General features: G+C 38.5%; 1 protein-coding gene across 1 annotated transcript; it reads right to left on the bottom strand.

Moving 5' to 3' along the window:
- Positions 1 to 5,481: 5,481 nt before the first annotated feature.
- On the bottom strand, positions 5,482 to 13,516 carry scamp2l (secretory carrier membrane protein 2, like). The gene is made up of 9 exons (XM_037789085.1): positions 13,309 to 13,516; positions 12,480 to 12,551; positions 12,283 to 12,369; positions 10,625 to 10,754; positions 10,387 to 10,515; positions 8,336 to 8,495; positions 7,955 to 8,056; positions 7,296 to 7,413; positions 5,482 to 5,654 (listed from the first exon to the last, which is right to left on the bottom strand). Exons 1-9 carry the CDS (start codon positions 13,363 to 13,365, stop codon positions 5,499 to 5,501), a joined length of 1,011 nt encoding a protein of 336 aa, XP_037645013.1. The 5' UTR covers positions 13,366 to 13,516; the 3' UTR covers positions 5,482 to 5,498.

Raw genomic sequence — 13,516 nt, 5'->3', positions numbered from 1 at the left:
GGATACGTCCGTGGAATGCGGAGGAGTGGCTGGCTGGATTTATGAATGATGATTTTACTCTGTGTGTGTGTGGTGCAGCCCTCTCCAGCCTCTCTCCAACAATATCATATTATATATATATATATATATATAAAACATATACATATGTATATATAATATATGATATATACATTATATATCATAAATTATATATATATATATATATAAAACATATACATATATATATATAATATATGATATATACATTATATATCATAAATTATATATATATATATATATTATTATATTATAGGTATATAATATAATAATAAATAATATATCATATATATCATATATATGTCATATTTAGGTTTAGTTATACAAAAATTATACCATTACAATCATACGGTTCAAATTGGGTGTGCCATGGATGTATTAAGAGAGCTTCAAGGGCAAAACAATTACTTTCTACCACTGCAAAAACAAAATCATCCTTCTTTTTCAATGTATCATGCCTTCAAATATGCACTCAGATAAACAAAACAAAAAACTATTTCAGACAGTTTCCTATTCCACATATGACCTGTCATTAACATCAGGACATACAGTAGATTAAGATGTTCATACACATCACACCTACTGTAATATATCAGGCAATATCATCAGTAGCCTGACTGTTGATCCTCTACAGACTTTCCCATCTTATTCTCACACCTGTACACCTCACAGTTGCATAATTAATAATAACAATTAATACTTAACTTTATCGTTAGCTCAAAATGTTAATTTTAATTGACTTTGGACTCCTGCAGGCCATGAGAATGATAGCTTTGTCTTGGATAAAAATGGATTTACCTTCGATACATGTATGTGTGAGGCATCTTGTGTTGTACTGGAGAGACTTATATACATAACCAGAGGAAAAGCAGCAGAATTTGAAAATGTTTGGAAATCTTTGTTGTAGTTTCTTGGATGTCAAGGGGCACAGTCAAATTGAAAGTGCTGTGTGTTGCTGAGTGCTGCTGAGTGCTGTTGTTGAAATTGTTGTATGTTGCTGTCTTTTTTTTTTTGTTCTTCTTCTTTGAGGTATTTATTTATTTTTGTTTTATCTTTTATTTTCTTTGTTTTCTTTGTTAGATAAGTGAAATACATGAAATGTCATGTCTCTCTTTCTTTGAAATTCTGACTAAACATTTCATTGTATAATTTAATTATTAATATTGTTAGTCTGTCTGTATGTGTATATATGTATATATGTCTTTATGTAAAATTCAATCAAAATATTGTTTAAAAAAAAAAGTATACTTTCTGCTTCCATTTTTATAACATGTTTCCTTTACATGTGACTTACTGATGGTATCTCTGCACAGTGAATAGATTTGTCCTCATGAGGAACATGTAACGAACCTTGTTTCTAACTACACATTTACACAGATACATCACGGGCCTACGTCTACGTGCATTTTACATCATGTAGCGATGACATTTGGTATGTAGCTACAGTGTGAATACATATTTACCTAGCAGGCTATCTTAAAAATGATCCAACTATTCAAAAGAGGAAAACAAATGACAGTTTATTGAATGTTAAGCCTGAGAACCGACTTCCAGCAAATACCCCCGGCCCCAAGTAATTTATGTTTTAAATAGGTCACCGATATGTACAACACACCTTAACACACATTCTGATCATCGAAGGGAAACTTCACCGTAAAACAAATCTCTCTATTAAGACAAACAAATTCAGACAAAACACTAATAACCAACAGCCTTGTGCTCAAATCCCCACGCAAAATAATTGGTGGGTTACATCTGCTTAAAGGAATACTTCACCCACAAAATGACTATTTCTATATCAATTACTTGAATTTTTGAAGAAAACTTTGTTTTTCTCACATACCGAGAATCAAAAAACAGAGAAAAGTCTTGATGAATCAAAGTAAATGGGTTAACAGCAAAACTATATCAAAACATCTGTTTACAAACTCTCACACAACTCATGCAGTATAACCTAAGTCTCGTTTATCCAGTCATAAGATCACTACCTCCCAAACACATGCATCTTCGCTAAATCCTTACTATTTAAAACAATTCTACATAAACAGTCTCAGATTTGCGCCAAAGTGTTTTAAATAGGAACGTTTTTAGCGCAGATGCATGTTTGGGAAGTAGTGAGCAGACGACTGGATAAACAAGACTTGGATTATACTCATAGACTGTATATAAGAAGTGGACGTAGTCACCGTGACGTCACCTATTGGTTTGTGGACTACTGTTTTGAAGCCTCGAGTTCGGCATTTTGGCTGTCGCCATCTTGGTTTACCATAAACTCATGTTTATAATGTTTACTGAGGTAATAAATCAAGTGAGAAGTAGGCTCATTTTCTCATAGACTTCTATACAATCAGACTTCTTTTTGCAACCAGAGGAGTCGCCCCCTGCTGGCTATTAGAAAGAATGACAGTTTAAGGCACTTCCTTTTCAGACCTGGTGGTTGCACACTGATTATACTTCACAAGTTGTGTGAGAGTTTGTAAAAAGATGTTTAGATAATAGTTTTTTCTTTTGTTAAACGTGGCCCCCATTTTCTTCAATTCATCAAGACTTGCTCCGTTTTTTGATTCTCTGTTCACCGTGGAGGCATATGAGAAAAATTAAGTTTTCTCTAAGTCATTTTTTGGGTGAAGTATTCCTTTAAAGGCACTGAGGTTCCACCTAAACAATGTGATACAGTGTAACAGTATAAATGTATATATATATATATATATATTCACAAGTAAAAATGCTAATCCCTAAAAACAAGTAGGTAGAAAGCAGATAGGAAATACAAACTATCTGTGACTATTCAGTAACGCGACATTAGTCTGCAGTATAATTACTATGGATAAAGTCAAAAGAGTGGATAATCAACAGATAAATATTGTTCTTTCTGCTCATTATTACACTTCTCAAAGTAAATACATCTAAACTCTATACTACGTCAGTAACTTTACATTAATAAACCTGCACCCTGTCTTTCATTTGAATCACAGCAAGGCTCCATACTATGACAGAAAACATAATGGTATTCTTAACAACTCAACATAAATTAAAATGTGCCCTTCCAGTTAAACCACGTCTTCATTATTTGCCCAAAGAAGAGCTTTTTGTCTCACTTCATCTAAATCAGTAACCTGATTAAAACAGTAGAAAGATAAACCTTCATCCCGGCCGTCACCTTCATTAATCCTCATCCTATATACAGTATTATACACATGAAAACAGCAAAATTCAAACAGCAACTGTGTTCATCGGTAGTGTAAGATAGTAACATGATCTCATTTAACAGGGGATCCAGTAGCATAAAGTGGTCCGTATGTATTAAAAATATGTTTACAAGGCAGATGATAGACCCGGTAACGCTCTACATGCTGCTATATACATACTTTAAGTGGATCCATCATTCAATGATGGGAAAACATTCTTGTGTCAAGTGTGCTTTTTAGATAACACCAACTCTTCAGTGTTTATTTATGAGGCCCCAGTGTGTGGGATAGAAAAATCCTAATACTTTCCAGCAGCGTAGTGAACAGTGAAGGGATTTAAATAAATGTACCACTAAACCCCAGCCCTGTTCAGTGATGCAGATACTTTTGCATCTTTAGTCGACTATATTAAATGAATTCCAGTTAGTTATAATGCGATGAGGTGTTCCTAATTCATTTGTGTCACTCTGCCTACTCCTCTTCTTACATTTCCCAGAATAACTTTTGATAGCGTGAATTTTGCTGTAAACTGATGAGGGGGGTAAAGAGTTCAATAACAACAGACATTACATACTTGTATAAGCCCTCTAGCTTGTCTTCTGTAGAGGCCCTTTTCACAGCAGCCAGTTTGACATGTCATTGCAGGGTAAACACAGGTGTAATTAATAACTTTAATTAAGGCCCTGTTCCATTGAGGTGGGTCGGGGCCCTGGTATTGTGCATGCTGGATCACTGGAATGGCTGTGACACTAAATAGAACGGGATCATAATTAATTTTATCCATTACGCCTTTGTTAACCCCGCTATGACATGTCATAATAGCTGATGTGAAAAGGGCCTACTATACCATATGCTGTGTCTCAATTCAGATACTTCGGTTAGTACAATTTCTATGTAGTACACTGTGCACACTAAGTTTTTACTTGCGTAGTGCGTGAATTTCGATGGGGTAGTGTCGTCTCCAATCAAACATGGCTGTTGTGCACTTACCAGAAATGACAATCGCAACATTTGACCACTTCTTCTTCTTTACAGAGAGGCGAAGTCCCGCCCCTTCCGGTGGATCATCATGGGACCTTATTTTTCGAAAAAATATGTAGTCAACGGTGAGAGACAAATATTTTTTTGATCCCGTTTGAATTGCGCCATGAATCACAGTATCATTTAGTTTTGTGTGAAACCGCTCAGTGAACTACATCTCTCCCCTCACACAATATACGTCACCAAGACTAGCTAGCTAGGTAACTTAGCTATGTTCCACGCCCAGATATAACGTTATCTTACCTGATGTGTTTTACAAAGCGACTCCTGGTGTTTTTATGAGCCGGTAAGAGAGAGTTGTGCGAGTTCATCCCGGTAGGAAACACACAGACATAGTAACTTCAGAGAGAGAGACGTCACTTACGACTTTTGGGTGTGTAGTCTTTCTAATTATGTATTCTCACAGTCTGATACTTCAACAGTTTTACAACAAACTGAGACTTTCTTGACTTGAAAAATGATCTTTTAAATTGACAAACATCATATGTGTGATTCATGGAGCAATTCAAACGGGATCAAAAACATAATTGTCTCTCACCATTGACTACCGTTCATATTTTTGAAGTAAGGTCTCATGGTGGTCCACTGGAAGGGGCGGGACTTCGCTTCTCTATAATGGCAAACTGCAACCGGACGGATCATTACCGCCAACATTTGACAACTATTGTCGCCCCGCCAAAATATCTGCCGGCTTGTTTGCTCAATTGACAATAGTATTAAACTGAATAAAAAGGAACATGATTTTACGTTTACTTGCTTGTGTTTCACACAAGGTGAAAAATATGCCGCCATCTGCCATTTTCACAAGTGTGGTAGTCCCTTCCCTTCTGCTACGTAGCCAAGATGGCAACTGTTGAGGGTGAGAAGTGTCCAGCATTCCACACTCAAATTTTTGACCGTTAGGAGTACACCATCCAGGTACTCATAGTGCATTTGCCATACTTGTCAGTGTGAATGCACTTAATGCACTCAAAATAGCAAGTGTAAATACGGAATTATGCGAATTGAGACACAGCAATAGTTTCTTTAAAAGTTTCTATGTGGAAAATGAGGCCACGTCACTAGGCTGATCTTCTCGTGAGAAGAATTTCCTTCATCATAAGTTACTTGTTTTTTGGCCCTTTTCATTAAATAATCAAAACCCGATCCCCTAAACACATTGAAGTATGTTGGGATGTGGCTATGTTGGTCAGAGAAGAGACTAGCCTGCAGCACCAAGGATGTGGGACCAGTCTAATTCCCCTGGCTCATGCCAAAGGCTCCCTGGGCAGCGGAGGTGGCAGCGCTGGCTGCAGCAGACTGGACAGTTCTGTTGGTCATGACTCCGGTGGAGAACTCGTGCTGGGCCTTGGTGAAGCTGGCACCTGTCCTTCTGTATTTCCCGTGGACCTGGGGATGTAAGAAAAGGGGAATATATTAGGGCAGTAGCAGGTTTATAAATCAGATCAAAGGATAAATCACAAGGAGCTTATGATTTCAGACCCATTGCAAAGAAGTCGGTCATTCCACTACAAAGCTCCTTTCGATTGGAATAATCTTCCTCTATTCATTGATGACCTCTTTCCACTGTGTCAGGACATCTTCACTTTCTCAACTTAAATCAACCTACAACATACTTTCAATCAAACTGAAGACAAACTGCTTCAATTTCTCTTCACGTTAATGTAACAGATTAATTATCTGTGTCGTTGTTGTCTAGTACAACAGCTGAGGGGTGGGGGTGTTGGTTTGGAGAGGGTGAGCCAGCTGTCTGTATCTGTATATTTGCAGTGTATTATGTTATGTTATGTAATGCTGCTCTTGTCTGTATGTGTTTTATAAATTTGCATTATTTGTGTCCATAGGATCCCCTCGAAAGGGGCAAGAATTTGACACTGTAACATTGCAAGATAGATGAGAGAGGTAGATTTCCTCTAGGGGTGTAAGTCACAAGTTTCATCAGAATATGATAGTATATCGATTCTTTTGACGACGACAATATTTGCTGATATCACAAAGTCTGCCACGATACGATTTCGATTTGATTAAATTCAAAGGCCTGCGATCGATATGCGACGATATGATATGCCTATTTAACACAATATCAACTCACAAAAAGCAGCTAAAATATGATTTGGCAATTTTATTACTGGCCTCTGCAGGAAGGAGGTGCGCTTGGACGGAAATTGGTGACAAAGACGTGCCATGAAACTTTCAAAATGAAGGCATCATGAACTATTGTACTTATTTGAATGAAAAAAATGTGATGATTGTGTATCATTATGTGTATTTCAATGCAGATTTGGGTCAAGATGCAGCTAAAAAATGTCTCACCATCTCTACGATTAAAATTTTTTTTAGGACTGGTGGAGGTATGTGTGCTCTATGATTACCTCCTAGTTGCAGTTAGGATTTTTGGCAGGTGTTTACAGCAAGAGCACATATTTGCAAATAATAATAATGGCAACATGGTCTTCAGACTCCACATAGCGCACACACTTGCTGTTAAAATGGATTGAAGTCTTCCTACCATGGTCACAGAGAGCTACTGTCCTTAAAAATGGCATTTTTGTTTGACTCTTTCCAAATAAATTATTTGTCGCCTGATCTGCTGAGAGTGGTTCTGAACCTTCATGTTATATAACCTTTCAACAGTTTGGAGATCTTCATATTCCCTCTGATGCCTTGGTTGCCCTTTCATTGCAGCTGCATTTGTTTTGTCATCAGCTTTTTTTAGCTTCTCTCGCTATGTTTGTCTCTTTGATCTGCATGCCCGTCACTGAGCTGGAGCGAAAATAAACAATATGAAGCCATAGTGGGAATATCCATATTTCTATATGTATGCCACTCCATGTTCGACTTTCTATTTTGGGAAAGTTCAAATTGATCATGAGGCACTATCATCTTTAATTTTACTGCAAACATACAGTATGTGTAGACTGTAATTATGTAGACTGAAATATATATTAAACTTGGTTAATATTCAAATAGTAACATGTAAAAGTACAAACTGTAACATGGCTGAATAAGAGAAGTTTGACATTAGCGTACCATTTTGAGTAGGATGACTGCCAGGATAGCGTTAACAGTGAAAAAGCCGGCCACCACCATCATCACCACCGCCACGGGCAAGTTTTTGCCAATCATGCTGATGGCTGCGATCCATCCGCTGTCAACAACAGAGAGACATACAAACAAAACAGCCATGTGTCATTTCACATTTTCTCTACAGTGAGCATGTATTGTACAGTATGCAACTGAATTTTCTGGCATTAAAAAAATAGTATGAAAATGACTGAATTAAAGAGATGAGTCAACATCGTAACCTGCCTCAGTGACCAATGGAAAAGCATGAAGTTTGAAAAAGTGAATGCTGGGAAAGCTTAATATATTACATGATATAGAAAAGAAACCCAAAGAAGAAAAGTTCCACACACTTACAAAGCAGCAACCCAGACAAGTTAGGGCAGCAGGAATCTGTCAAAGAGATGCAAGAGAGGAGAAACAGGGCAAGAACACACACACAAACACACATGAAGAAACACCCATGCACACCCACATTTACTACGAATCTACCCAAAACACTGACTCATTCTTACTAATGAAAATAGAAAACCTGTTGTTAGCAATGAACAAATGTCAATTACACCACACGTTCCCTTTCACCCAACATGCAGATGATTATTCAGTTTCAAAAGGTTCCCACTGACCTGTTTCCCCACTTGGGGATCCCCACAGACTGGATGATGTACACCGCCACTTGGATGAAAAAGACAAAGAAGAAGAAAAAGAAGCTGAAGGAGCTGTCAGACCTGGAGGGGGAAAGAGACAACACAAAGGACATGTTATTAATGGTATATAGCATTCAAGAGGTTTGTTTGCTGCCAGATTATTAGATATAATAAGTATATAAGTCACAAAAATGATCAAGAGAGAATCTACAACTCGTAGCCTCCAATTACAGACTTGTGTTTATCTGCATGTGTCCCTATTTCTACTGCTTGTACAACAAAACAGTTACATCCAGTTCTGTACGTCATGCAAATCAAAGACTACGTCATCGTCAGCACAAGGCGAGGAAGACAGTGTACCTGAAGGCCTTGTAGACGGGCCGGTACCAGCAGATGAAGGACACAGGGGTGAAGAGGAGGAACCAGAGGATGGACAGACCGAAGTCAACGCCGTACTGAGAGTCTGCCGTGAAGTAAGCCAGGCAGCCCAGCACGTTGAGGAAGAGAGTGGCACTGTGGACTGGGAGACACACAGGAAACCAGTGAGCTGGACTGGTAGCTATCATCAAAGACATCAACATAAGGACAAACGCACCACTCTGCTTTTGGATGGCTAAAAAAGAGAGTTTATAGTGAACCATATTTGGTGCCTTTTAAGAGGAATTAATAGGTGTGACAGACATTAATGGTGTGAAGGATGTGTGATGTGTGAAAGGGTTTGGTACTGGCAACTACACTCTCACTGCTGGATTTTAAAAGGAGTGCAACTGAAGTGAACCATTGGGCCTCATACAGCAACAGTCTCTTAAATTTCTCTTATATTTTCTCTTAATTTTCTGCTAAGAGAAATAATGAGAAGTCAACTCCAGATGCACCAAACTTTCTTAACTATCCAAATCTGCTTTGACCCAGGTGTGCTGAATGATGAATCACAATTCATCATAAATTGGAGGCGTGGCTGATTTGTTGATTATTAGCATAGGTAACGCCCCCTAAACACTATATAAGGGCAGGTGTTGTGCCGTGTGCAAATATTCTGGCACATGCCGAAGAATTGGAGAGATGCCACCAAAAAAAGGCTGTAAGAAGAAGAAGAAGTTCAGCGGTAGTGACATTGTGATTTTCCGGCGTCAGTACTGGCATTACAGGAAAATCAAAAAGCGTCAAAGAGCAGTATGTAAGATCACACGCAATATCATCCAAAGGTTTGATATTGGGATCAATGGACCAATAGTATTTCTTTAGCCCACAAATTTAACTAAAACATATAATAATATAAATTTCATTATATGATATTCATGCATTTTGTTTTGTTCCTCAAATTTGAAACATGTTTCCTTGCGTTAGACAAACTATTTGTAGACTGTGAAAACCAACAAAAACATTGGTGAATGCCAGAAATCAATAGGTACTAACAAAATAACTAGAAATCGTGGATACGAACAAAAATAAGAGGATATTTGTTCTTTTACTGCTTCCTGCATGAGGCCCAAAGTGTGTTCTACTGCATATTCTGAGAAATCCCCAATCCTAAAATGTTAAAAATGTCTTCATATAATGACGAAATCCACCAAAAAGCAACAGTTAGGGCTGATTATCAAATGCAATCATTGCAATCAAAATAGTTTTTCCCAGGTCGCCGCTGTAGGGTGTACAAGCCAAAACTCTTCATCGCCCCCCTGGTGGCTGGCGGTTAGTTTAGGAAGCTCTTGATTTGATGTGCAACAGAGGTTTCTCTGAGGGAGCACGCCAAAACCGGGATCCCGATTAATATTTGATTCATTGTGCAGCCCTAACAACACTATGTTTATGATTCATATTGTTGTGATGTTAAATATTTTACGTAATTAAAAAAACTGTCAGTGTTGTCAGATGACCTATAAATTAATCAATATCGTATAGAAAACTAGGAATATTATGTTTTAAGTCATGATGTGAAGATGCTGACATTTGCCAGCCCTATACTCTACAGCCTCAATTATACTCCTGAACAGACACATAAACACACAGCTGCAGACACCACGGACGCGTATTAGTTCTGTTTATACTCTCCACTTGGAGGACGTGTTCCACACATGCGCAGTAGATTGCAATGCCACCACTAGTGACGGTGCGGTCACAACAAATTACTCGTATGCGGGCGTCCGCACAGAGCCTGCGCGTACACCCTCTGATGAAGAAATATACAGGTGGACCCCAACGGACCCTCGCGGACGCGCAAAGCATAATTTAGGCTTACAGGTACAATGCACTGAGGTGTAGACCTAGGTTACTACACACCTCAGTTTTAAAATGAGACTTGTTAACATGCCAAACCATCAGATGTCAACCAGACTTCATTATGGATCAATGACTTTTTCATTTTCAAAAACAAGAGGTATGAATGAACAATAGTGCATGCAGGTACGTACACATCCAGAGGTAGTACATCCTCTTGCAGATCCTGCGGTACTCGTCAGGGATTTCCTCCTCAAAGTCCTGATGGAAGCACGGCTTCACGGGGGAGAACGAGGGCAGAGGTGGCCAGTTGTTCTCTTTAGCTGACGGACAAAAAAAACAGCTGGATTAACATTGTGAGTGGTGTCACTTCTTATTGCTTGTAAGTACAACACAAGTTTACATGCAACTTCTAAAACAACAACTACTTACCACCACTGTTGAGCGCTCTGCCTGCGGTCCTGTTCTGCAGGTCCTGCTCCTTCCGCTCCAGCTCAGCTGCTTTCTTCTCCAGCTCCTCCTGCTGTTTGATCAGGTTGGCCTGGCCAGCAGCTGCACTCGCCTGGTGGGTGAAGGAAGAGTTGCACTCTTAACAATATTGTCACTGCAACACTACAACCCCCTGCTGCATTTTCCCTCCTAGTGATGAGAAATTCATGAGCTACATTACAGGCAGCAGTACATCCACCCAACACCTGATCCAGCTGTGTAAGACACCAGCTCCTGAGACCAAATGTTATTCTGATCATAACTATGGACTCTCTACTAGAGCCCAAGTTATACTAAAACCAGGCAATGCTACCACCTTCTTTATTTTATTACAGATATATTGGTATTGCCAGATATGGTGGCAGATAAGTGACAAGATGTTGCACCAAAGAGAACTGACAAGATGGTTTTTCAACTGTAAAATGTGTAAAATATACATATACTTTGGTCATAAATCCCTATCAAAATGTCATTTATACAGCGGTGGAATTTCACTTTTATATTTACTTTACATTAAGTACTGTACTTAAGTACAATTTTGACATACTTGTACTTTACTTGAATATTTCCATTCAATGCTACTTTATACTTCTACTCCACTATATTTCAGAGGCAAATGTTGTACTTTTCACTACACTACAAGGATTTGACACATATAGTTACTTTTTACATAAAAAACATGACATATTTATATGATATGATGCAGTGCTATACTACTAATCTACTCAGTAGTATTACAAAGTATATAAAATGCTCTTACATGTCTTCATTAGTGATAAAAAACAGAATAGTATAATATTTTATAAAAATCGATCTCTTTGAGAGGAGCCATTCTGCATAATGAATACTTTTATTATCTATACTTTAAGTACATTTTGTTGGTAATACTTCTGTAATTTTACTTTAATAACATTTTGCATTCAGGACTTTTACTTGGAGTAATTTAGACCATGGTATTTCTGTTTCTTTTTTACTTAAGTAAAGGATCTGAGTATGTCATCCACCACTGCATTTATATTTGTGTTTATGTGAAAAAGAAACTTATATCAGACTATGTATTATCTGTTTTTATGAACTCTCAAATATCAGCCTCAAAAATTAATTATTGGTCAGGGCTGTACTCCACAATTCACTCTTTAACTCAAAACATGAGTGTATTATCATTTTCCTCATCTATTGTTTTTAGGGCTGTCCTCCATCAAAGAAGTTGACTTACACTAATAGGATTTTGTCGACTAATCGATTAATTAATTTAATCAACATATCAGATTTCTCCACAAAGAACCACAATAAAGCCCCACTTTAAACCTTGTGTTTATCAAAGATGTGCTCATAAGTTTGTGGAAATAAGTCATTCAGCATGAAAAAAGCATTAAAAACGACCAATCGACTAAAGAAATCTTAGACTAAAACGACTGATTATTGGACTAATCGACTAAGAAGGGTGCAGCCCTAGTTGTTTTGGACACTCAAATCCACGGTCAACCCCTATAGACAGATGGATTCATCTCAGCGGCCGTATAAAAAGCCTGAAATGTGATTTCACACCAGCTTATTTCATTTTCTTTATTTGTGAAAGTGTGTGTGTGTGTGTGACTCACTTGTGCGCTCTGCTCCACAGAGGTCTGCAGGATGGCGGGTTGAGAGGAGGTAGCGGAGATGGGGATGGTCGTGCCAGTGTGGTTTCCCTGTGAGACAAATGAATGAAGCAATAATAAAAATTTGAAATAACAAAAGTTCTGCTCAATAATCTTGAACAACTACACATCACATCAGTAGTTATTATTATTAAAATTACCATTTCAGTTGCAGAGAATGGGTTGAACTCGTTGTCAGTGACTCCGCTGGTGGCTTGTGTGATTGAAGCATCCTGAAAAAGAGCACAACTTGGTGTTATTATGTGGGGTTTTTTAAGAAGCCTTTACTTTTTTTATTTGGTGCCCTGTGTGGAGTGAGCAGAGTCCCAACCAGTCCAGGAAGAGCACACCACATCAACTATTTATAGACTCTGTCTTGGCCCTGGACCACATCTGTCTCAGTTAAAACACCATTTCTCTGGTTTGAACAAGCACAAATGTGCTTTTTCTTTAAGTAAATATTTCAAAAAGACACATGTTTACTTAGAACCAGGAGGTTACTTCCAGTTCCTATGAGATATTAGATCTGAAAACACATGAATATGATAATTAGCCCCAAAAAACACCTACTAAAGATATAAAGCTGCTATAGGCATACAAAGTGCAACATTAACTCCCACATTTTCCTCTTGAGGATCTGGTTAACAAAATGAATGGCGTGTTGAAGAGGAGTCCCAGTAACAGTCTGAATATCAGCAGGTTGCACCTGTTGGAGGCTCTGCTCACCTGCGCAGGTGAGTTAACAGCCCACGTATACAGCGTAAACACACAGTTGTACACAGAGAATCTCGATAAATAGTCTATATACGTGGACTACAACGTGTCATACTTCATAATAGTGACGATTGTTAGTCAGGAAATGCTGAGGCCAAACCCAGCAACCAACCAAACAGGTTTTAGTTGCAGCAGATCTCTTTCAGTCTTCACCTGACACTGAAAACAAGCGTCTTTAAAACACTTCACACACAGAAAACACAGCGACAGTCTCACCTGGAAGGGGTTTATGTCCAACGGGTCCACGAAGGGGTTGCTGTCTAGTCCTGACATGGTGCAGAAAAGTTGTATCTAGTGTTGAAATCAACAAGACGACAGCTCCGTGTCCCCGGCGGCTGCTGCTCCTCTGATGCTGCTCTGCTGCTAGTGACACACTGAGCTCTGCGCATGCGCCAATAGGTTGGTGGCCCGCGTCACCAGGAAG

The sequence above is a fragment of the Sebastes umbrosus genome, chromosome 2 (genome assembly GCF_015220745.1).
Source record: "Sebastes umbrosus isolate fSebUmb1 chromosome 2, fSebUmb1.pri, whole genome shotgun sequence".
NCBI classification, from domain to species: domain Eukaryota; kingdom Metazoa; phylum Chordata; class Actinopteri; order Perciformes; family Sebastidae; genus Sebastes; species Sebastes umbrosus.
Note: the sequence above shows the minus strand (reverse complement) of the source record. Positions and strands in the feature narration are given on the sequence as shown.